The 22,616-nt window shown below is 35.8% G+C and overlaps 3 protein-coding genes across 4 annotated transcripts; 2 read left to right on the top strand and 1 right to left on the bottom strand.

The window, feature by feature from the left end:
• Positions 1–1,418: 1,418 nt before the first annotated feature.
• Positions 1,419–2,833, top strand: LOC132188139 (Homeodomain-like superfamily protein). The gene is made up of 5 exons (XM_059602541.2): positions 1,419–1,683; positions 1,821–1,897; positions 2,011–2,047; positions 2,144–2,252; positions 2,341–2,833. Exons 1-5 carry the CDS (start codon positions 1,419–1,421, stop codon positions 2,831–2,833), a joined length of 981 nt encoding a protein of 326 aa, XP_059458524.2.
• A 3,874-nt stretch (positions 2,834–6,707) lies between these two features.
• Positions 6,708–15,227, top strand: UGP3 (UDP-glucose pyrophosphorylase 3). Of its 2 annotated transcripts, none has more exons than XM_059601103.2 (17): positions 6,708–7,613; positions 8,116–8,269; positions 8,356–8,505; positions 8,639–8,800; positions 8,914–9,086; positions 9,201–9,267; positions 9,961–10,127; positions 10,835–10,993; positions 12,022–12,113; positions 12,219–12,313; positions 12,619–12,696; positions 12,875–12,970; positions 13,340–13,384; positions 13,495–13,586; positions 13,672–13,834; positions 14,178–14,238; positions 14,699–15,227. In XM_059601103.2, exons 1-17 carry the CDS (start codon positions 6,895–6,897, stop codon positions 14,809–14,811), a joined length of 2,586 nt encoding a protein of 861 aa, XP_059457086.2. In that variant the 5' UTR covers positions 6,708–6,894; the 3' UTR covers positions 14,812–15,227. The 2 variants fall into 2 exon arrangements, with proteins under 2 accessions (XP_059457086.2, XP_059457084.2); XM_059601101.2 differs by having other exon boundaries at positions 6,711–7,613; positions 13,340–13,414.
• A 331-nt stretch (positions 15,228–15,558) lies between these two features.
• Positions 15,559–17,926, bottom strand: LOC132186300 (U-box domain-containing protein 1-like). Its single transcript, XM_059600197.2, has one exon. It carries the CDS (start codon positions 17,851–17,853, stop codon positions 15,790–15,792), a length of 2,064 nt encoding a protein of 687 aa, XP_059456180.2. The 5' UTR covers positions 17,854–17,926; the 3' UTR covers positions 15,559–15,789.
• Between the last annotated feature and the right edge of the window lie 4,690 nt (positions 17,927–22,616).

The raw sequence follows: 22,616 nt of genomic DNA, 5'->3' as shown, positions 1-22,616 counted from the left end.
ACCGATTGTCGTCGAAAGTCGGAATAAAATGAAGCGGTAGAATTTTTATTTTGTCGGTTAATCAAACCGAACCGATTTTGGCCCTAGATAGTTTTTCAGTTCCGTGGACAAAAATACTTCTATAATCACTAATTACGTAAAATTGACTTATTATGAGTAACTTAAGGTTAGGGTCCTAATCTAGTAGGGATAGATAGGCCTTATAATTAGGGTTTGACAACTTTTTTCATGATGAGTAAATTAGATACAAATCTATGATAAAATTAGTGAGTTATAGTAAATTATAAATAAGTTGGGTTATAGTTTATATATATATATATATATATATATATATATATATATATTATGTCTTAATATGACGTAAACCCTACATGCGATATTTAGGGTTGACAATTTTTAATAATTCGTGAACCCGACACGATCAATACAAAATTAGCGAATTATAGTTAAGAGATCTTACCTATTTAATTAAATAAATTGGATTATAGTCAATATATATATATATATATATATATATATATATAATCAAAGTCAAACACACAAACACAAATTACCACCCTACTTGCAACCCTACTTTTAAGCTGTCCAAATTTCAATAAAATTGAAACAACCTAATTAATTTCAATAAAATCCCAATCCAATATGCCTAAGTACCATACAGTTTCGTAATGTTGGAACGGGATATGTATATACGATATACCGCTATACTGGTACTCTTTACAAACCTTTAATTTTCTCCGGGTTCCAGGAAACTTTTTGTGAAGAATAGCATTTTATGTCAACTCACGTGTAGTTCTATGCGTAGAGATTTTCAAGCTTTCAAGTCATCTTAGCTTCCCAACCATAAAAAATAAAAATAAAAACAGAGATAAAAAATATATATTTAAAAGTCGTGCTATGCCTTTCCTTTTTTTTTTTTTTTTTTTTTTTGCTTGGGTTGGGGAATAGGCAACCAACAATTGATTTTATTTTTTTTTTCAGAAAAAAATATGCATTTTAGAAATTTTTATTTTTATTTTCCATTTAAGTACTTTTATTTTTTTAGGGGGTGGGATGGAGAGGAAATGTTGCTGTATTGATGTATGAATAATACATGAAGGCATCAACGCATGACATCATGCAGATGTAATTTACGCAAAGCATAAAAAAGTAAGTAGCTAGGCAAACGTGGAGAGAGAGAGAGAGAGAGAGAGAGAGAGTGGCATTTCAATGTCAAAGGAAAATGGGTTTCTATTTCCAAGCTGGGTTACTTCCTATTTCTGCAAGAGCTCAGCTGCCTTATTCTAAAGAATTCATTTCCATCTCCTTTGGCCTGAGGCAAGAGATCCAGATTACGACATATCAAACCTCATTCCTTAAACACACAATAATCGAATTCTTATCGTTGCTATCTACTCAATCGAAACATCCCGATGGAGATGAAAGAAATAAGCTGTGATCACAGCACTGAAGTCTGCAAAACAAGCCATGATGAGAGTGAGGGTGAGAGTGATGAAACTTGCAAGCTAAACAAGGGGAGTGGAAGCTCAAGCAATAGCACAGTGGAAGAGAGTGAAAAGAAGGAAGCTAAATCATCAGGACCTGTACGACAATATGTGCGTTCTAAGATGCCAAGACTCCGGTGGACTCCTGATCTCCATCTTTGCTTTGTTCACGCAGTTGAAAGACTAGGAGGTCAAGAAAGTAAGTATTTAGATCTTGTCTCTCTTTAGTTAATTCAACCCATCATAATTATTAAAGGGAAAATTAATTAATTACCTGCAGAATATATATATATATATATATATATATAATCAATGTGAATTTCAATATTGGTGCAGGAGCAACACCCAAGTTGGTACTTCAACTAATGAACATCAAGGGTCTTAGCATCGCTCATGTGAAGAGCCATCTCCAGGTATATACACTAGTTTGATCTACAATTAATATATATGCTAATCATAATTATTTGCAATTAATTCAATAATTAATCTTAATAATTTTGTGTTTGGGTTTGTCTTTAATTATTAGATGTATAGGAGCAAGAAGATGGATGACCACAATCGAGGTAGCTTTTTGGGCATACAAAATTTAGGGTTTGGTTTCTTTTGCTACTGTCTTTATTCCTCTGATCTCTGATTTCATGGATATTGGATTATGACAGTTACGACAGAACAAGGGCTTTTTATGGAAGGCGGAGATCACAATATCTACAACCTTAGCCAACTTCCCATGTTACAAAGTTTCCGTCAAAGACCTTCTTCTGGTTTAAGGTACCATCTCCCTATTCCTTTCTGCTTTTTTGAGCTCTAAGAAAATAGTATATATATATATAACCAGCTGTGTATTTCAATATTGAAGATATATTGATGATGGTTTCCGGAGAGGTCAAGAGAGCCAGATTTATAGGAGTGGAGTATATGGTTCAGTGACACAGAGAATAATCGGAAGCAATTACAAAAACAATATTTCAGAAAAGTTAAATCCAGAGATGAGTGATTCATTTTTCAAAGGACAAGCTACTTGGTGGACAAGGCATCAAAGTTTATTGAACAATGATGCTGGCTGTCCGATTGATAAAAATGGGAGAATAGTTGATGAAGAAGCGCAAAACAAAGAAGTGAAAAGGAAGGCTTGGGATTCGGATTCAGATGGCGGCATAGATTTGAATTTATCTCTTAAAGCACCAAACAAATTGGATGAATTTGAAAAGGGTTCGGATAATGGTGGTGATGGGGTTAACGTTGTTAGTAGTTTGTCTCTTTCATTGTCTTCATCTCCAACCTCAAAGCTTGGCAGGTTCAAGGAAGAAGATGGTCATGATACGAAGAGAACTCTGGATCTGACTTTATGAAAGAGACAATTCTGAGTGAGATCTTGAGCCTACTTAATTGATTGTCGTCGAGGCTATAGAGAGAGCAATTAACCCCGTACGTATTATATCATTTTTCATGTATAACAGCATACATACAACAAGGTAATGGTCATCACTTGTTCTTGTTTTGCTGTTTTCAATATTGTCTTTATATGCATGATATATAGCTAAATAAGCTTCAGTTGGTGAATATCGAGGAATTAATAAGATGAATATTTTTAGCATAGCTAAATATGCACATCGGGTAATGCTCTTTTTTGAGAATAAAAGAGAGGCTCCCATATGCTGGAGGAAGAACAAAAATATATGAGAGCAAAAACTATGAGAAAACCAAGGCACAGTTCCCTAATTAGATATATATATATATATATATATATATATATATATATATCCTCAACACAAACAAAAAAATATGACCTCTCAATTAGAAAAAAAAATAAAAAATAAAAAAATCATGGCCTTCTATCTTGAAAGGAAAATATATATGGTGTATGGGTCAGGGTCTTAATCTGCTTTAGAAAGTTAGAGATATAGATTTAGTTTTGGTGCAAATCATGCTTAATTAATTTCAGGAAAGCTTCCAAAACTAGTGGTTTTAATTATGGAAAGGGCTTTGAATTTTAGAAGTAAAAAAGAAAAACAATATATATATTCCATGAAAATAATTATCTTTGATGCAACCCAAGTACTCTCTCCACCTCTCTCTCTCTCTCTCTCTTACACACATGTACACACAAAAAGATGAAGTATATATACTGGCAAAATTAGCTGGGAGGTTTGAAGCTCATCTCTATTATTACAAGGTTTATTTGTATTCATTTGCACTTTTATTATTATTATTATTATTTTATTATTTAGGTGAGTCTTTATTAGTACTACAATTTTTATTTTTGAGCTTCTATATATTAGTATTACAGCTACATGATATAATCCATTTTCTTCAATGAGCTTATAATCTTCAGTTTTTTGAAATTTGTTAATTCTTATTTTGTATTTCTTTTTCAAGTTAGAATAAGAAATTTTGTAGAGGAAGAAAGATTCTCTTCAATTTTCATTATGTAGTCATGAGAGTATGTTTATTAATTTGCATTATGTAATTAAGGTATATTAATATAGTTCCACTTAATATAATGTGCAGGGATGAACATATGATAATGAGGAGGTTACTGCTTAATTATACTCATGATTTTTTATTTTTTAAATTGAGTTATAAAATTAGGTCTATATTGCAAATTTTGACAAAATAATTAATCAAATAATGGTCTGGAGTTAAAAGGTTTAATGAGTTAATCAACTTAATCTTTGAACTTAATTGGTTTGGCCCCCCCAAGTAAAACATCCTAGCACCCCGGCTCCCACCACACCAAACGAGGAAAAACTTAGAAATAAAAAATAAAAAAATTGAAGCTAATACTTGGCTGAAAACAAGTCTTGAAGTCCTCAATTGGCAGGCTAGCCAAGAGATCATTTTATTTTATGTTATCCCTTTTACATTTTGTAAGTGAAAAGGACAAATTTTTTTTCTTCTATTTATATCACTTTAAATATGAGATATGAAATTGTTTGTAGACAGTAGTGATCAGTATGTATTCATCAAGGAGCCAATTCCTATCAATTTAATAAAAACGTTTTTTTTTTTTTTTTGCATAAAATATAGGCCAAGATATGTACATTGGTATATAATTCTATAATCTTTTGCATATTAATCCGTTAGAGATTACTCGTTATCAGGATTATCATTCTATAATACTCTTATTACATGCATTGGTAATTGACAGGACGTGCATATATATCAAGAGTTAATTAGGTTCAAATGAAATGCAAAATTGTAAATGATTTGGGGAGAAAAACATGATAAACTAAGTGACATGCGTTACTGGTAACAATACATGTGATCCACTAATTAATTATGAGTTTGGCCCATGATTACACAAGCTAAATTCACGTTTTTAAATTAAACAAAATCTCAAAAGGTGTTCAATTTGGGAGCACATTTGAGAGGAAAAAAAAAATGGTGTAAAAACGTGAAAAAAATTTCACTTTTTTCAAACCGAAGGTAAGAGATGCATTATATATATATATATATATATATATATATATATATATAGAGAGAGAGAGAGAGAGAGAGAGAGAGAGAGAGAGAACATGCAATGCAAATGAATTATATCTTTGACGTAGCCTTCATAGTGAGCAATCTTTAAGCTAATGGGTTTAGGTTGATTTAGAAGGTTGCTTAAAGAGGAGATTGATCTTGGCAATCATTGGTGGAGATGCAGCTTTAGTATGAATGAGAAAGAGAGAGAGAGCAAATGGTTTTCTTTCCTTTTGGAACCGAAAATCAATTAACTGTTGATGATGCAAAACGTTTGATTTCCAAAATTATTCGTGTTTTACCATCCAATATATATATATATGCATGACGGGTTTGTGAATTTGCAGCATTCTTTAATTCTAGGGTACAGTTAAAACTGCTTTTATGGAAGAAAAAAACTTGATTTCTTATAACAGTACCATAAAAAATAAATTGGGGGTAATTACTTTTTTCTCCCATTAACTATAATGCATTGTCACTTTGTTCCTATGAACTGACAACTCTACTGCTCGACTTTATCAAACTATCATTTTGTGCCAAAAACTCTCATTTCGTCAGTCAAATGTGTTAACTCAGACGGTCTACTCGTCACTTTGACCCCATGAACTACAACACATTGTTACTTTGCTCTCTTGAACTACAACACATTATTACTTTCCTCTCATGAACTACAACGTATTGTCACTTTGATCGTTTGACTGACGGAATGGGCATTTTGGGCACAAAATGGCAGTTTGATGGGGTCGGGCAGTAGGTTGTTAGTTTATGGGAGCAAAGTGACAATACGTTGTGGTTAAATATTAGAGAAAAAGTAATTACCCCAAAAAAATTTGTGAATCTTCATCGAGTTTGACTTGAGTTGATTAAATTGCTTTGATAAAGGTATATATATAACATGCAATGCAAATGAATTATATCTTTAACGTAGTCTTCATAGTGAGCAATCTTTAAGCTAATGGGTTTAGGTTGATTTAGAAGGTTGCTTAAAGAGGAGATTGTTCGTGGCAATATTCATTGGTGCAGGTGCAGCTTTAGTATGAATGAGAGAGAGAGAGAGAGAGAGAGAGAGAGAGCAAATGGTTTTCTTTCCTTTTGGAACCGAAAATCAATTAACTGTCGATGATGCAAAACGTATGATTTCCAAAATCTTCAGCAAAGAATGACAACCAAACATGAATTTCGATTTCCTGCATTACTCGTAAATGGTAATGCTTGCATCTCGATGAAGGTGTCGCATTATAGTAATAGAAATGTGTGGTAAGGCTATGGAATACCATAAATTAACAATTCACTTTTAATTTTGATGGAGAGGAACCAGCGTAGAATTTGTGGGAATGCTTCCAAAGGAATCGCCGGGTAGAACGGCCTATTTTACAACCTTGTAATGAGATATATTCTTTTTCATTTCACGAAATTATTTTATGCGACAATCTTGTAACACATTTATTAGTTGGCATTTATATATTCCATTAGATCTAATCAGATCGTACCACAATGGTCCTGATAGGCAAAATTAAACGCTGAAGATTGAAAGAGGCCAGCCCAGCCCAGCCCATTATTTGCTAATTTCTCAAACCTCTTAACCACATGTTTCCTACAGGGCCGAAGCCCATAACCACAAGCACCATACGCTAGGAAAGAACCAAAAAATCAAAACCACCAACTACTGTGAAGCAAAAAACTAACCAATCCCCGCTCAGGAGAGGCCGAGATGATCAGGATTTAGGACACACCCCTCCACAGCCAGACACGCTATGGCAGTCGGCACGTATATAAACCGTACCCAACCGCTCATTCTCTCTCTCTCTCTGATATGAAGGATATGCTTCGGGCATCTCCGTCTTATCCCACCTTCCATTTTTTTCAAAATCTCTTCCTCTCTCTCTCCTGCTCTCTGTCTCTCTGTCTTTTGCTCTCTTTCGCTCTCTTTCTCTCTTGTGAATGAAGAATGGCGCTGAACTTGGCTCCTATTGTGCGCAACAACCAGCGCTTCTTCTTCTCCTTCAGCTCCAAAGCTTCTAATAATTCTCACCTTTGCTTCGACCTCAAGAAATCACTTCTACCTCTCCCTCTCCCTTTCTCGTCCTCTCCGTCGTTGTCGTCGTCGTCTTCACCATCGCATAGTCATGTCACGAGTGTCTCCATCGCGCCGGTAGAGTACGCGCCACCAGCGCCAGAGTTCGATTTTCACCGAGAAATCGCTCGCCTGAAGAGCCTCCGGTCCAAGCTCTCCGACTCGACGAGCCTCAGGGAGAAGCAAGCGGTGGTTGACCGAGACGCGAGAGTGAAGCGGTTCTTCGATTCTATCAAGAAGGGTGGGTTCTCTAGGGTTCTGTTGGCGTCGCTGAATTTAGACTCGTACGAGTTGTTTCTGGTGAAGTGTTTGGTCGCGGCGGGGCAGGAGCACGTGCTCGGGTTCGGGTTCGAGTTCGAGCCGCTAGAGAGCGAGTTGGAGTCGGCTCGGAGCTCGCTGAAGAGCACGTTCTATGCGCTGGTAGAGATGATTGAGAAGCTGGACGTGGACGGTGGTGGCGGCAATGGCAATGGGCGCTTGGGGAAGAAGAGTGGTTTTGGTTTGGAAGATGAAGAAATTGGAGAGTTTAAGAAGCTCTTGAAGACTCTGGGGGAGATTGAACAGTTCTATAACTGCATTGGAGGGATTATAGGGTGAGCTTTCGTTTTATTATTTCATTTGTTATTTATATATTAATTTCTAAATTCGTTAATCTAATAATGTCTCGTTCTATTGTTTTGAGTTTCGGAACTTAGATTGTGAGATAATGTGCTTAGCTTATATGTGATTGGTAAATTGGATAGGAGCAATTGAAAGCAATGACAGTTGTTGATGATACTTTGTTGGTTCAAGTGAATTTGTTGTGTCTTGGATTGGCTATACTGCTTATGACGAATGTACAATTGGAAATGTGTGTATTTGGGAACTTTAAGCTTTCTGAAATGATCATATTAAGAGCGAATCAATGACTTTTTAGTTTCTTGTGTAATAATTGGAGTGGCAAATAATAAAGAAAATAATCTGAATGTCTTATTCATAGAAGAGTGGAATGAAAACAAAAGAAAGAAAGAAAGATGCATTTGCTGTCTTTGCCACTATAACTGTGCTTCTCTGGAAATTAATTAGTTTATATTTTCAATTGTGCACTTGCTGCAGATATCAGATTATGGTGCTGGAGCTTCTTGCCCGAGCAACACGTGAAAGGCAGACTACAAACTGGTCTAATAATTTGGAAATTCAAGTTCCTAGTGGACTTGACCTCTCTCAGAATACGGAATATGCATCTCAAGCAGCTATTTGGGGAATTGAGGTTAGTACTTTCTAATAAGAGCATATTGTGTACTTAACTTAAGAGATGTGTCACAGATTGTCTTGAACATATCTTATCCTTTTTAGGGTTTGTCAGACCTAGGTGAAATTTATCCTCTGGGAGGCTCTGCGGACAGGCTTGGTTTGGTTGATCCTGACACAGGTGAATGTCTTCCTGCTGCAATGCTTCCTTATTGTGGACGGACTTTATTGGAAGGTCTTATTAGAGATCTTCAGGTATAAGACCTTTGTTTGTCTAGCCTGAAACATTGTTTTTGTCTGGAAAGAAGGAGAATGAACTATTACTGAAATGTTTGATATTGGACAATGAGATTATGTGTATCTTATTTTTGTCTGTTTCAATTGCAAGGCTAGAGAGTTTTTGCACTTCAAGATGTATGGAAAACATTGCATCACCCCTGTTGCAATCATGACAAGTTCTGCAAAGAACAACCACGAACGCATAACTTCTCTTTGTGAGAGACTCGGATGGTTTGGAAGAGGTCAATCAAGTTTCCAACTTTTTGAACAGGTTTTATTTTTAAAACTATGGAATATCTTCTACCCCATTTGCTTCTCTAACATTTTATGCTATTTGAGCTATGAACACTATTGATCATTCAAATATATAATGTGATTTGCCAGCCTCTCGTTCCAGCTGTTAGTGCGGAAGATGGGCAATGGGTGGTTGCTAAACCATTCACACCTGTATGCAAACCAGGTGGCCATGGTGTGATATGGAAGCTTGCTTACGACAAAGGCATCTTCAAATGGTTTTATGATCATGGAAGAAAAGGTGCAACTGTCCGTCAAGTTAGGTTAGCCATAAATAATATATTTAATATCTTCAGTCCACTATTATCCATGAGTTGCACAATTTTATAATTGGGAAGCCAGACTCCGGAATTACATAGACACTGGTGACTTTGCAGTAATGTTGTCGCGGCGACAGATTTGACACTCCTGGCATTGGCGGGAATCGGTTTACACCATGGAAAGGTATCCTTCTGTTTGAAAGTCACCATATCGTTCTCTTTTGTGGCCCTAAGTTACTGATAGCTAAGTGCAATTTGTCATCTAAAAAGCATGTGTCTGTGGGCTTATCTGCTATGCTAAATTCACTTCGTTTATGTGAGAAGACCACTTAAGATATTATGAATTTTGACTCCAGTAGAAACAGTTGGACACATGCTGATATTAACTCAATTAACCAAATATGAACCAAATTTTAGGGACAAATATTAACTCAATTACAGTCATAGACCCAGATATGAACCAAATTTTGCACTCACGCACATTCACACACACATGTATGTATCTGTTTTCATCTGTATGCCAATAGTTAATCCAAATACTTCACGTCTTGGTTATGCATTTTCATTTTTGTGTATGTAACAATTTTTTGAATAATATTCTGCAAGTGTGTCTGACATGGCTGCATATGATTGCAATATTGCATAGTGTTGCATTGCATAAGGGACTTTAAGCAGAAAGGAAAATAACTAAACAATACAAAATTTTTATGTTCAGAAATCATCCTTTTAGAATGTAATAATAAACTAAGACGGTGTTTGTGTCCTCTTACAATGACATGATTTAGTGATTTGGTGGAGAACGGCACTTTGGTTAACGGAATGCAGTTTTAAGCCTTCTTGTCCTTGTGCTCTCATTACTAATTGCACAATGTCGCAGAAACTGGGGTTTGCATCATGTGAGCGGCGCGTGGGAGCTACAGAAGGAATTAATGTTCTAATTGAGAAGAAAAATCTTGATGGGAGTTGGGCCTATGGGTTGTCATGCATTGAGTACACAGAGTTTGACAAATATGGAATCACAAACGGACCTCTTTCTCCCAAAAGGTAAACATTTATTTATTGATCTGGATTTTCAATTCAATTTATATGATGTTATTTAATGTAGTTCTTGCTCTAAATGAACGTAATGACTTATATGTTCTGTATATTGTATATGTCACATTTGCTATATCAGATCCTCGAGATGATACTGTCTATTCCTGCCTAAAAAAGTGAACACAAAATAAATTATTCTCCTTGCAGCTGAAACAAATTATGCTCAGTATCATAATGATTAATTGATCTTAAGAGTCCAGGATCCTGCTAATTAAAAAAACAATATGGAAAAAAAAGTATATTTTTTGAACTTTGCAATTATTTACTCAGAACATGTGTTCTTCTGATTTAAATCCCAAATTATCAATAATATGCTTGATCATATCTTAGCTTATTCAAAAAAGCAATTTGAGATTGTACTTCTCTTTTTCAATGTGGACACATTTGGACGAGTGGAGCTTATGTGGAATCAGTTGTGGGAAATCAGCTGCCTTTCTCTAAAGTGCATCTTCAGTAGCCTGTTGATGCTGATTGGGACTTGTCCAGTATCTTGTAGGAGTTGTTATCTTATTTGGTATTGATTGAGTTAAATTTGTTCTTGAATTTGGTTTATCAGTTTGAGCCATGATATCTTTGTATTTTTTCTTTGCATGTGAATATATATTTCTTTGGTCATTCAATTCTTCCAATATCAAACCATATTTTCTGGATTCAAGTTTGCAGGCAAAGTTCCCTGCCAATACAAACATCTTATATGTGGATTTAGCTTCTGCGGAGTTGGTTGGATCAAGTAAAAATGAAAACAGTTTACCAGGCATGGTGCTAAATACTAAAAAGCCAGTTGTATATGTTGATGATTTTGGAAAACGGCATAGGTACGTATTTCATCCCAAACTTGTAGCTTCTGTTCTAAAGTTTACTTTCTTATTGTTAATATATTTGCTGATGGCTGTGTTCTGCATGAACATTACTTAGATATGCATCCTGCAATATATCAACCCAAATGGAAAGTGTTCAAACTATGTTTGAAGTAAACCACTTGCAATTACTGTTATACACTCTATGATAGGATAACCATCATAAGGTACAATTATGTGTAGATGCAGATAACGTCTAACATATATACATCTATAGCGACAGTGTAAATGCCTTTACATATGTCTATATCTTCTGCTGCATATTTAAATCCAAGCTGGTGGCACCGATATACAGTTAAACATCTGTCAAGTATCCATAGTCACTGACACTTGCTGTGATTTATAAAATTGCTTAATGGTATCAAAAGTATGATTATGGGAATGAGGAAATCACCATAATTTATTTTATTGCTTAAATGATGGCACCCCATCTGACCAATAAAGAGAGGCATATGCAATTCAAGTAAGCCTTAATCCCAATTAAATTGTGGTCGGCTAGGAATACTCAACTTACCTAAGCATACAAAAGAAGCATGTATTGGAATATAAAGCACATTCTCAGATTTGAAGGATGGATGGATATTTAATTTCGAAACATGTTCAAGATTGCTCGCATAAAATGGGCATGCAAAACTGAGGGCTGGTTAGGAAGGGAGAAGTCAATTCTTGGTTCTACCAATTCTAACATTTTCATGAGACTTGGTTTTAAAATTCCTTTGTTCAAGTTCTATAATTGGAGGATATCAATTGATTAAAATGCTGTTTTGAGCGTTATATTATGATTCCTCTGCTTTAATTGTCTATTGTTGAGGATAAAATTTCAGTTATCTATATTTTATTATATATATCGTTTTCATAACGTCTTACTGGAATATCATATAGTGCAGGTCACTGGATTTGTTATCACTGATATTATGCTGAGTGCACTTATCAAAAGCAAAGATATTATGGGGAGAGCTAACCACATTTTACTTTTGATGTGATAGTGTCCCTGGTGGCAGGCTGGAATGCACGATGCAGAATATTGCAGACAACTTTTTTGATACAAGTTCTTCCCGTTGTTATAACAGAGTGGAAGGTCATCTTTGTTAATTTTTCTGTTTGAAGTTTGTAACATCATTTCCTTTCCATGTTTAATATCCTAAGTGCTTATAAATTGCCATCTTGGCAACATTATTAGCAGATAAGCTGGATACGTTTATTGTGTATAATGAACGAAGAAGGGTTACATCATCTGCTAAGAGGAAAAGAATACATGCAGACAAGTCTTTACACCAGGTCAAGCTTTTCTGATTATGCCAAATTTCCATGTTCTCAGTGTATGGGAGACTTCCATTCATAGTTTAGAAGTTCTATTACATGTTTTACGTGTTGGGCCCTGATTGTCCTGACGGAACTGAAGTTTAGAAACATGGTGATCTGAAGTAACTTTAGATTTAAGGTTTTAGGAAATGTATTGAATTCCTGGGGTGGAGTTTGCACCAAAACCGAAGCTTAGTTCTTGCAATTCATATGACAGACTAGTAATTGAACCTGATAAGTTCCCCCATTGTTAACACACTTTAGTTTGGATTTGCATGCAGACTCCAGATGGTTCACTTTTGGATATATTACGAAATGCCCATGATCTTCTTTCCGACTGTGATATTAAACTTCCTGAGGTAAATCCTCACAATTTTTCCCAGTGGGTTCGAGTGGGGATGTCATTGCATATTATGCTTTGCCACTGCAAATTATTCACTGCATATACATTGTCTTGTTTACGACCCATAATGTTGTTGGTAAATTTCATTTTGTAGCTACATTCACGTTTGGTGCTTCCTTTTTACCATGTTGCAGATTAAAGGTAATGATGAATATGTTGATTCTGGACCACCATTTCTCCTCCTTCTGCACCCTGCTCTTGGGCCACTTTGGGAGGTCACAAGACAAAAAGTAAGCTTATGATATTGGCCATTATCTCTTTAATGAATCCTCTCTCTCTCTCTCTCTCTCTCTCTCACAGCTGAAAATAATGTGTAAATATTGTTAACTACGTTGGATATGCCAACCTGAACTAACTAGAAACTTGATGGCTGGTTGCTTATTTACAGTGTGGCATTCATGCATTTGTTGTGCTAAATATCAATTTCATCTATATTGAAACATGCTTATTTGTCTTTTATGCTGTAATGCTTGATCTATTATTTTAAAATCTATTGCTAACTAAGGCTATATTGTTTGCCATTATTAGTTGAATGAAGCACTCAACCACTAGAGCAACAAAGATTATTAAATATGATATTTATCTCTTGATTTTTTCAGTTTCATGGAGGTTCTATATCTGAGGGCTCCGAGCTACAAATAGAGGTTGCAGAGTTTTTGTGGAGGAATGTTCAGGTTTATATATTCAAACAGATAATAAATTGAAAGAAATCTGGATTATCATTTCCTAAGCTGATCTAGCTTCTCTACTCCAGCTTGATGGAAGCCTCATCATTGTGGCTGAAAATGTTATGGGCTCAATGAAGTTTAACGAAAATGATGAACCTATCCTACAGTATGGGAAGAGGTAGCTTGGTCCCCGCATGTTTTTATTTATTCATCTGTTCTAAAGAATAATAATGATCAAATTCTAAGCTTTTTCATCCGGCTAGGTGTGGAAGATGTAAGTTGCAGAATGTCAAGGTACTGAATAAGGGAATCGACTGGAATTCTGGAAACAACACATACTGGAAGCATGATGTGCAGCGGTTTGAGGCATTTAAGGTCATACTGCATGGAAATGCTGAATTGGAGGCAACTGATGTCATCTTACAGGTTAGATTTTAGTGAGATTGGTATAGATATTCATACAAAATATCAGTGTTTCTTACATGCTAGGGACCAGGTCCTACACACATAATATTCTGTGGTGAGAAAAATAGCATTCCGGTTTAATACATTCTTTTGTGAAGTTAAATGAGTAAAGGACTTTTGAAATATCTGAACAATGGATCAGTGCAATTTCATCGTCCAATCAAATGCTAATTATTTTCATAGATGAGTTCTGTTCAATGGAATTTTCTTATTGCACCGCCATATTTTCATAGAACCATTTTCTTGATAGCTGGTTCTTCATATATCTTACAAAAATTAATTATACTTGCTTCTTATGATGCAGGGAAATCATGTATATGAAGTTCCAAATGGCTACAAACTGAAGATCACACCAGGAAGATCAGGTCTCAGAGTTCAAAAACTTCTTTAGCGTATTTCCTTTCTCTGTTAGTTTCAGCATTTTAGTGCTCAATCAGAAATTTATTAAAGCATGCCTTTCCTTTGTCTGTAGACTCTGTACCAACCACTCATAGGGAATGTAAATATTTCAACAATACAAGATCTAGTGAAATTTTAGTTTCCTTTTTCAACAATCTTTTTCATTTTCTATCAACTTAAAACTTTTAGGATAAGAAGTAATTTAACATGGTATCAGAGCCTAAGGTCTTAAGTTTGAATCTTGTATCCATAGTTCATCGCTCATTTTAATTAAATATTTCACATATTGAGTCTCATTTATTAAGAAATTTGAGCACATACGTGAAAGAAAATATTAGAATATTAATTAAATTTAAATCAATTATTTTCTATCAGCTTAAACTTTTGAGATAAGGAGTGATTTAACTCTTTCTTTCTCTCTCACAGGTTTATCAGTCCAGCTGCATCCTATTGAACAGAAATTGATGGATAGCGGAAGCTGGTACTGGAACTATAAGATAAAAGGCGTGCACATTCAGCTGGAATTGGTTGAGTCATAGACTACTAACCGGATACTTTTAACACCTCGATGTGAATCTTGGTTCACAAATGGTGTTGGAGCTAATAACATGGACCACTTCGAATCTGATTGGTTGAACAGAAGTTGAACCTTCCCACAACGATATTTCTCGTAGTAGATTTGTTGCATTGGAGTCTTGTAAGGGTTCCGGCTGCTGTTCATGTAATTTTTTTTTTTTTTGGGTTCGGGATGCTTTTATGTCACTGTACTGTAGAAAACAGAAGTTCAAGCAATGAATTTTTTTTTTTTTTTTTCATCGACATAGCCCTCTGTAAAATGTAGTCTGAAATTTCCCTTTTGATTCAAATCATGAATTATAACTTGTAATAGGGAAAAATTTAACCAATTGCAATGAGGTTATTTTTGTGCTATCTACATCAATTAAGGGGTTATACCTAGACGTGTAGTTGACTACTTGTATGCTTGTTGATGGATTGTCGGCACCATTTGGAGTGCTTATGTGTGGAAGATGGACTTTTATGCCTTTTGTGATGTCTATGAAGGTAAATGAACGTAAGAAGTTTTGAGAATGGTGAGAGGATATTGAAGGACTTTAACATTCTGCATCTTTGAACAGCTGTTTTTAGTTTTCATTTAGTAAATAGATATTATGATTTTTTTTTCTTCTCCTTTTAGCTAAATATTTTCTCTTGAATACTTCTTATGAACTTGAGGGGTGCATTATGCTTTTAATAATATCTCGATTATTTATTAAAAAAAATAAAGAAACAGATGGACACATCTGGGTAATCTTATTTTCCAAGATCTCTCTTACCATGTGATGAACTAAAACTCTCCCCTATTAAAGAGGCAAAGATACCAGTACCCCTTGGCTATAGCCTGAGATCTTTTTTAAAACAAACAAAACATCATTGAGATACACAATTGCTATATCAAATTGAAGAAAAAATGACACCCATTTATATGATTCCCACAAATGTACACGTATGCTGACAGTTTATCCAACAGGATTGTGAGACTCCGAGCAACACCTATCGAGTATTCTAAGCAGTGCATCGGCCTTTCTTCCAGCTCTCAGAGATCCATCAGCAGCCAAACTCTGAAGAGAAGGAATGCTTCGTGGGTTTAACAGCAGACGTCTTGCCACCTCCTCTCCTCCATCTTTGCACAGCCCCAGTAGGAGAGCTATAGAATTCTCCTTACCTTTTGGAGACCCAAATCTCAGAAGATCAATAAGAAGCGGCACCAGAACTATACTCTTCCTTATCTCCTCCAACCCTTCAGAGCAGCCCAAAAGCAGAGCAAGAACCGACAAGGCATCATCTGTTATGCTTGCCTTGTCATCCATCAGCAACTCAACAAGCACGGGAACCGCCCCAGCAACCACAACAATGGCTTTGTTAGCATTATACACTGCAAGATTAAAGAGTGCTGTTGCAGCATCTCTTTTCCCCGCCGGAGTGCCTTCTCTGAGAAGCCCAACTAAAGCCGGAATGGCTCTCGGCCGGCCGCCAATGGCAACCTTGCTGTCGTGTTTCATTGACAGGCTGAAGATGGCGGCAGCCGCGTTTTCTCTTGCCTCCATGGTTTTCCCCGACTCTAAAACGCCTATTATGCTGTCGACTGCTCCGGCTGCCATTATCAGTATCTTGTTGTTGTCGTAGATGGAAAGGTTTAGCAAAGAAGTGACAGCATTCTCTTGAATTCTTGGATCGTGGGAACTTAGTAATGTCACTAGAAATGGAATTGCTCCTGCCTCGGCAATCACCCCCCGGTTATCCATGCTAGTTTTAGCAAGCAACCGAAGCTCATACGCTGCCTGCCGTTGGATTTCCACCGAACCGGTTGCGAGTTTCCCCACGAGAAACTCCGCAGTCAATTTGACGGCATCGACACTCGCTTTGGCGGCAGAAATGTGGTCGATAGGATTCTCGGATAGTTTTCCTTTGCTGTTGTTTGAGAAAGATGATGCCTTATCTTCAACTAAAGGGATATGGTTCTCCTCGGACCATTGCTGCATTAGGCTCTTCAGTGCATAATTAGGCACAAGGGCCATGTGCAGTAGCTTTTGCCCACTTTTTGGGCAGGTATAATGCCCTGAATTGATCCACCGGGCAATCGAATTTCGATCGTATGTGTGCCCGGATGCTACAATCACAGGGTCTCTCATCAAGTCTAGAGAAACCGGGCAACGAAATTCATCAGGAATATTGGGAACAACAGTTTGAGAAGAAGAAGAAGTATCATGAATATTCCTGCTTATGGATAAAGACCGCTGCTTAAAGTGGTCTTTTTTTGTTCTCTCACAGCTTTCTACGTGATTGAAAATAATGGATTTTGAATATGAAACGAGGGATATGAGATTGTCTATATTGGATACCGCAATTAGTCCACCTGTTCCTGCCTGCTTCTGTCTTTCAATCTCTAGCTTTGAAATTTCTTCTTCGAATTCAAAAGGGCTTCTCAAACCTAGACAAGTCAAAATCTCTTTCACTTCTCCAGAATCAATATTGAAGCCGCCCTTGCTCTTGCTATATTTCTCGTTTGCCATTACTTGTAGAAGCTCTTGTCTTCTTTGAAGCTCTCGAGGGTCAATAAACAAATCAACCCTCTTAGCCTGCTTGTGAAGAAGCTCAACTTGCTCTCTTGTATCAGTTGTTATATTGAGCACGCTTAGCGGTAGAATGTCAAGAGCCCTCCCCATCTCCTTGACCAGAACATAAAACTGATTTGAAAGGATTTCCGTCTGAATAAGCCCCCACAGACAGCTGCCATCCTTACACCCTTGAATCAAAGCCTTCACTCTCCGAATCACAGAGAAAAGCTCTGTAAGACACAGGACTGAAGAGGGTGGAAGCTGTCTGTTTGTTTCTTGAATCTCCTCGAACAGAGAAGAAAGAAGCTTGATCCTTCTTATCATGGTCGATATGTTTCTAACCTGCACAGAAGGAAGCTTTTCCATGGAAGCAAGCTCAAGGGCAACATGAACCAACGACTCTAGCAAAGCCCCAGTTGGCAAGAGGCCTGTGGAGGCCATAATTGGAGCATGAACTTCATCCATGGTGTTCTGATCACTCTGATGATGGTGGGTAATTTCTCTTCATTGTTATCATCATCAACATTACCTTGTGTTTGTATTTAGCTTAACCTTAGGAAACCCTCGTGAGAAAGATTTTACATTTAATTACTATAAAATTAATATTATATTTAGTTGCATGCACTCTTGACCTTTTCTATTTGTATGTTACCGCAATACCGCTTAACCTTAGAAACAGTGGGAAAGGGGGGCTTCTGGGGGGCTTCTGGGTGGCTGCCACTTGGAGGACTTTCAGGCCTCGTTTGTTTTTAGTTTTATTCCCCGCCGAATTTATATTCAGAATCTTACCTGTAATATGGAGTTTGTCAAACTAATATATGCGGTGCTTTCCAGTTTCTTCCTATTATTTATTGATATATTTGGTTTGTCTTATTAGGGAGTGACAAGAATTGGGCAATGGAACCTCAAATAAATAAATTAATTAATTAATATATATATAATCTAGAGAGAGAGAGAGAGAGTTTTAATAGAACACTGCAACTCGAACATTTGCTCCATTAAATTAGTGTAGAAACACAAGGAGATGGCTTTACGATTGTTTCATTGATCCCAGCTGGATGTTACAGAATTATGAGAATATTTTTATTTGTTTTTCCTTTTATTTATTAATTTTTTTTTTTTGTCATTTGGTTAGCCAGGTTAGGATTACAAAGAGTTAAGAGTTTAACCATATCAGCATCCACCAACCCAGGGATGGAGCCAGCTTTGAGTTTGGGGGACTAAGGGCCAAACATTTTTTGAGGAAGGATCAATTAGCAAAAAATACTTAAATTTTTTTTTTTTTTTTTACCTTGAAAAAATCTTTTTTACTTAAAATTTTTTTTTTTCCTTGTAATTTGAGGGGGGACCAGGGCCCTACTAGTCTCCCCCTAAATCCGTCCTGCACCAGCCCTATGCAATGGTGGAGTTAAAATTTTGATTTACAGAGGCAAGATTAAAAAATAGGCCCCAACTGATCAGTGGCCTTCTCCACATCAAAACCTTTTTAAATTAGTGTAAAAGTAGTACATCAAAACATAAGGTTTAGGAGGCAACTCCAGGGGTTGTTTGCCCCCTCTGACCCTTTGGCTCCAGCCATAATATTAGGGTTTTTGGATCGATGGCTAGGCCCTTAATACTTTCTTTCATTACTTACCAAATAAACAAAAAAATTATAATAATAATTTAATAAAAAAAGGATGATTTGCTTTGTCATGGTTTTGCCCAGCTACTGCCTATTTGCAAGTGATGCTTCGATGGTAAGGTTGATTGGCTTAGTCCGTGGTTTTGTCATGTTAAATGCTCTGATATTCTAAGGAGGAAGATTTCTTCTAAATTGGATTGAAGAAAATTTTTCAAACCCTACTTATAAAATGGTCATATGTTTCTTAAGTAAGTGAGAAGCATATGCTTTTTTAATAGCATTATAAGAGTTTAAAAAAATTCTATTTAAAAAGTTTTTTTTTTTTTAAAAAAAAAATGTGTTTCTCATATGTTAAGAGATGCATCTAAAATTGGGTTGTACTAAAATATTAATTAAATGATTAAATCAATCATTTCCTATTAACCTAAGTTTTTTTTTTTTTTTTTTAAATAAATTGTAATTTAACATAATATCATATTCAAAGATTATTAGTTCAAATTTGACTTCACAATTCACCGCTTATGTCAGTTAAATATTCCATGTGTTGGCCTGTTGGGTGAGCTCACACGTGACACATGCATGACGTAGAATGCTAAAATATTAACTAACTAATAAAATTCAACATTTCCCATTTGCCTAAGCTTTTTGAAATATAGAGTTAGCTTAATTTTTTTTTTTTCCTATTCAATTTCTGGAAAAGGAAAGGGAAACAAACAAAAAACACAAAAACAAATTATAAGGGAGGGTCTTTGCCACTCCTAATTCTTAAAGCTGAAAGAAAATGAGAGTTATCAGGAATGCTTTCAAACATTAAGTGGGAAGCGGCCCATTTTGCAACCAAGTGTGCCCGGGAATTGGCACATCTAGAGACCTTTGAAGCGGTCCAAGAACTGAAAAAGGAGAGCAGCTAATGACAGTCGTCAATCACAAGAGCATAAGGCCAATTTGAGAAGAGGTAACCTTGGTTGATGGCCAGGATAGTAAGGAGGGAGTTGCCTTCCACGAGAATAGAGGGGCAGCTATAAGAAGCTGCCAAGCGGACAGCAAGCAAGGCGGCAAAGGCCTCACCAAAAGAAGCTTCAGAGGGGGGGTAAATCTAACCATTATGACTACTTAGAACTGTAGAAAAGCAACGTCAAAGTTCACTTTAAAAGACCCATGAGGAGGAGGGAACCACTGGAGAAGAGTGCTCTGAGAATCAGCCAATGCCTTTAAATGCTTTTGAATAGAGCTAAGAATGGCTTTATGACAAACCTGTGGGTCTGGATTAAAGAAATTTGAGGACCTAACTCATATCATAAAACCAATACCACCATGAACAAGACAATTTCTAGCCATCCAAATATGGTCCATGGTGATAAGAGCAATAAGCTGAAATTCATGGACATAATTTATGGGGATGCCAAAAAGGGTAGAGGGATTAATCACTGCCTTAGCCATCCAAATGTGGTCCATGGTGATAAGAGCAGTAAGCTGAAATTCATGGACATAATTTCTGGGGATTAAGAAGGGTAGAGCTTACCTTCTTAACCCTTAACTTGATTCCTCAATAGACCATTTTACATTGGCTGGCGGAGGGGTTCGAAGGGTCAAATTTGTATTTCAGAAATAAACACAAAAGCACGGGTCTTGATGCTCCATATATAGCTCGATCGATATTTTAATTCTAGAATTATATGACAGAAAAGATAATAATAAAAAAATACGTATAAGAAAACAAAAATCATACGTATTTTTGAGTGCTAAACACGACCAAAACGTTACTATAGTTTTCTCTTGAGTTTCCCCATCTTAATAGAAGCAACGTATTTGACTGGTCACCTACTGCTATGGAATTGGCTGTTTGATTCTTGCAGCTACACAACAATTTTGCAGTCAGTTCATATTTCTTTCATTATACCATTTTCCTTGTCATTATTTTACTCTTCTAGAGATCTCACTGAGGAATCAGTCAACATCTCGATGATATATATATAATACAGATTGATAAGTACATAATGATATTAGTTAACATCATTAAAAAGAAAAACAGAAGACATGGGGGCACCCCAACTATTGATTGGACAGTCTGGACATAGGCCACCTTTTTTTTATAGCTTGATCCATCAAGGCCATTCAATAGCCGTAGCATAATATCATAGACAAGTTATTTTACCTTAAAATCTGGTGAGATGTGTAGCTCACCAAATGTAAAGAAGAAAAAAATACTAATAAGTGCTAAGTTTTATATTAATTTCTTATTAGATGATACTGAGTTTGTAAATGATTTTAGGAAGGTCTAATTGTAATTTGATTAGTCTTTTTGACGTAATAACCCATATGTAATTAACATTTTTTTTGGGGTTGTTATAAATGGTATGAGAGCATGCAATCTAGTAACACCATGTGGGCACTACATGGCTTGGGCCTTGACGAGGACGTTAAAGATATGAGTGGAAAGATTGTGACGCCTCCATAAAGTTAGTCTCAAACTTGGTGGGGCAATTATCTTATATTAAGTGCAATGGTGGAAACATAAATTTGCGTGAGGTGAGATGAAAAAAAAAAAAAAAAAAAACTAATTTTTAAGGGTCTACCTCGTAAAATATATATATATATATATATATATATAATTTTAGATAAACGTTTAAATTTTTAAGCCCCCAATTTTGTGCTAAATTTGCCTTTGAAATAAATTTGGTTTATAACAAAAAGATAAAATATAAAGGTTTTTTTTATTATTATTATAAAACTTTTAAGGCATGAAAAATAAGTTTTTTTCCTCTTAACTAACCATTTTACTATTATTGGTAGAAAAATAAAATAAACAAGAAGGCTGAAGAAGCCTTTAAGTTACAATTTTTCATAGTCTTTTCACATTGCACGTCTTATTCAAATATAATAAGCAAAAGACAACTGTTTTTCACATTGCACAAGAAGTGCAGCCTTATCCCTAGTGGATAAATATAATATAATAAGCAAAGAAGTGCAGTCTTGTCTGGTTGTCCCTAATATAATAAGCAAAAAAAAAAAAACTTTGAGGGTACGCAATAGTAATTTGGAGGGACAACAAATGAAATATAAAGGGTAATAGTGGAGTTTTAAAAAAGTTTGGGGGACACTCATCCCCCAAATAGTGTATGTAGGTCTGCCCCTGATTAAGTGGTTTGCTTATAAAAGTATATTTGTAAGTACTAAGTTTCACATTAGTTTTTTATTTAGCAAAACTCGGCTTATAGGTGATTTAAGATTAGCTTCAATTGTAACTTAACTAGTCTTTATGAAATAATAATGCAAATATAGCTACTGTTTTCCTTGGGTTATTACGTACACGCAACCAACTGAATTTACTTATCTATCTATTTTCCTTTGTTTAGTGAAACTAATTCTAAAATCTATGTCGTTTGGCATGTTATTTCTCCATAGAATGCCTTCTACTTCGGCCTTGTTGGGAAGTAGACCCAACTCAAATCAAGATTCTAGCTTTCAAAAATTCATGCAGTTATGCATGTTTGGGCGTTTGAAGTTTTTATCGAACATGAATTTCATTTATATATGGATCTCTCAAGTGGCTCAAACTAAATCACAATGGTTTAAAGTTCAAACCCATGATGAAGCCCATTTC

The sequence above is a fragment of the Corylus avellana genome, chromosome 6, assembly GCF_965113065.1.
Source record: "Corylus avellana chromosome 6, dhCorAvel1.hap1.2, whole genome shotgun sequence".
NCBI classification, from domain to species: domain Eukaryota; kingdom Viridiplantae; phylum Streptophyta; class Magnoliopsida; order Fagales; family Betulaceae; genus Corylus; species Corylus avellana.
The sequence above is the reverse complement of the archived record's forward strand: the minus strand, read 5'-3'. Positions and strand labels throughout refer to the sequence as shown.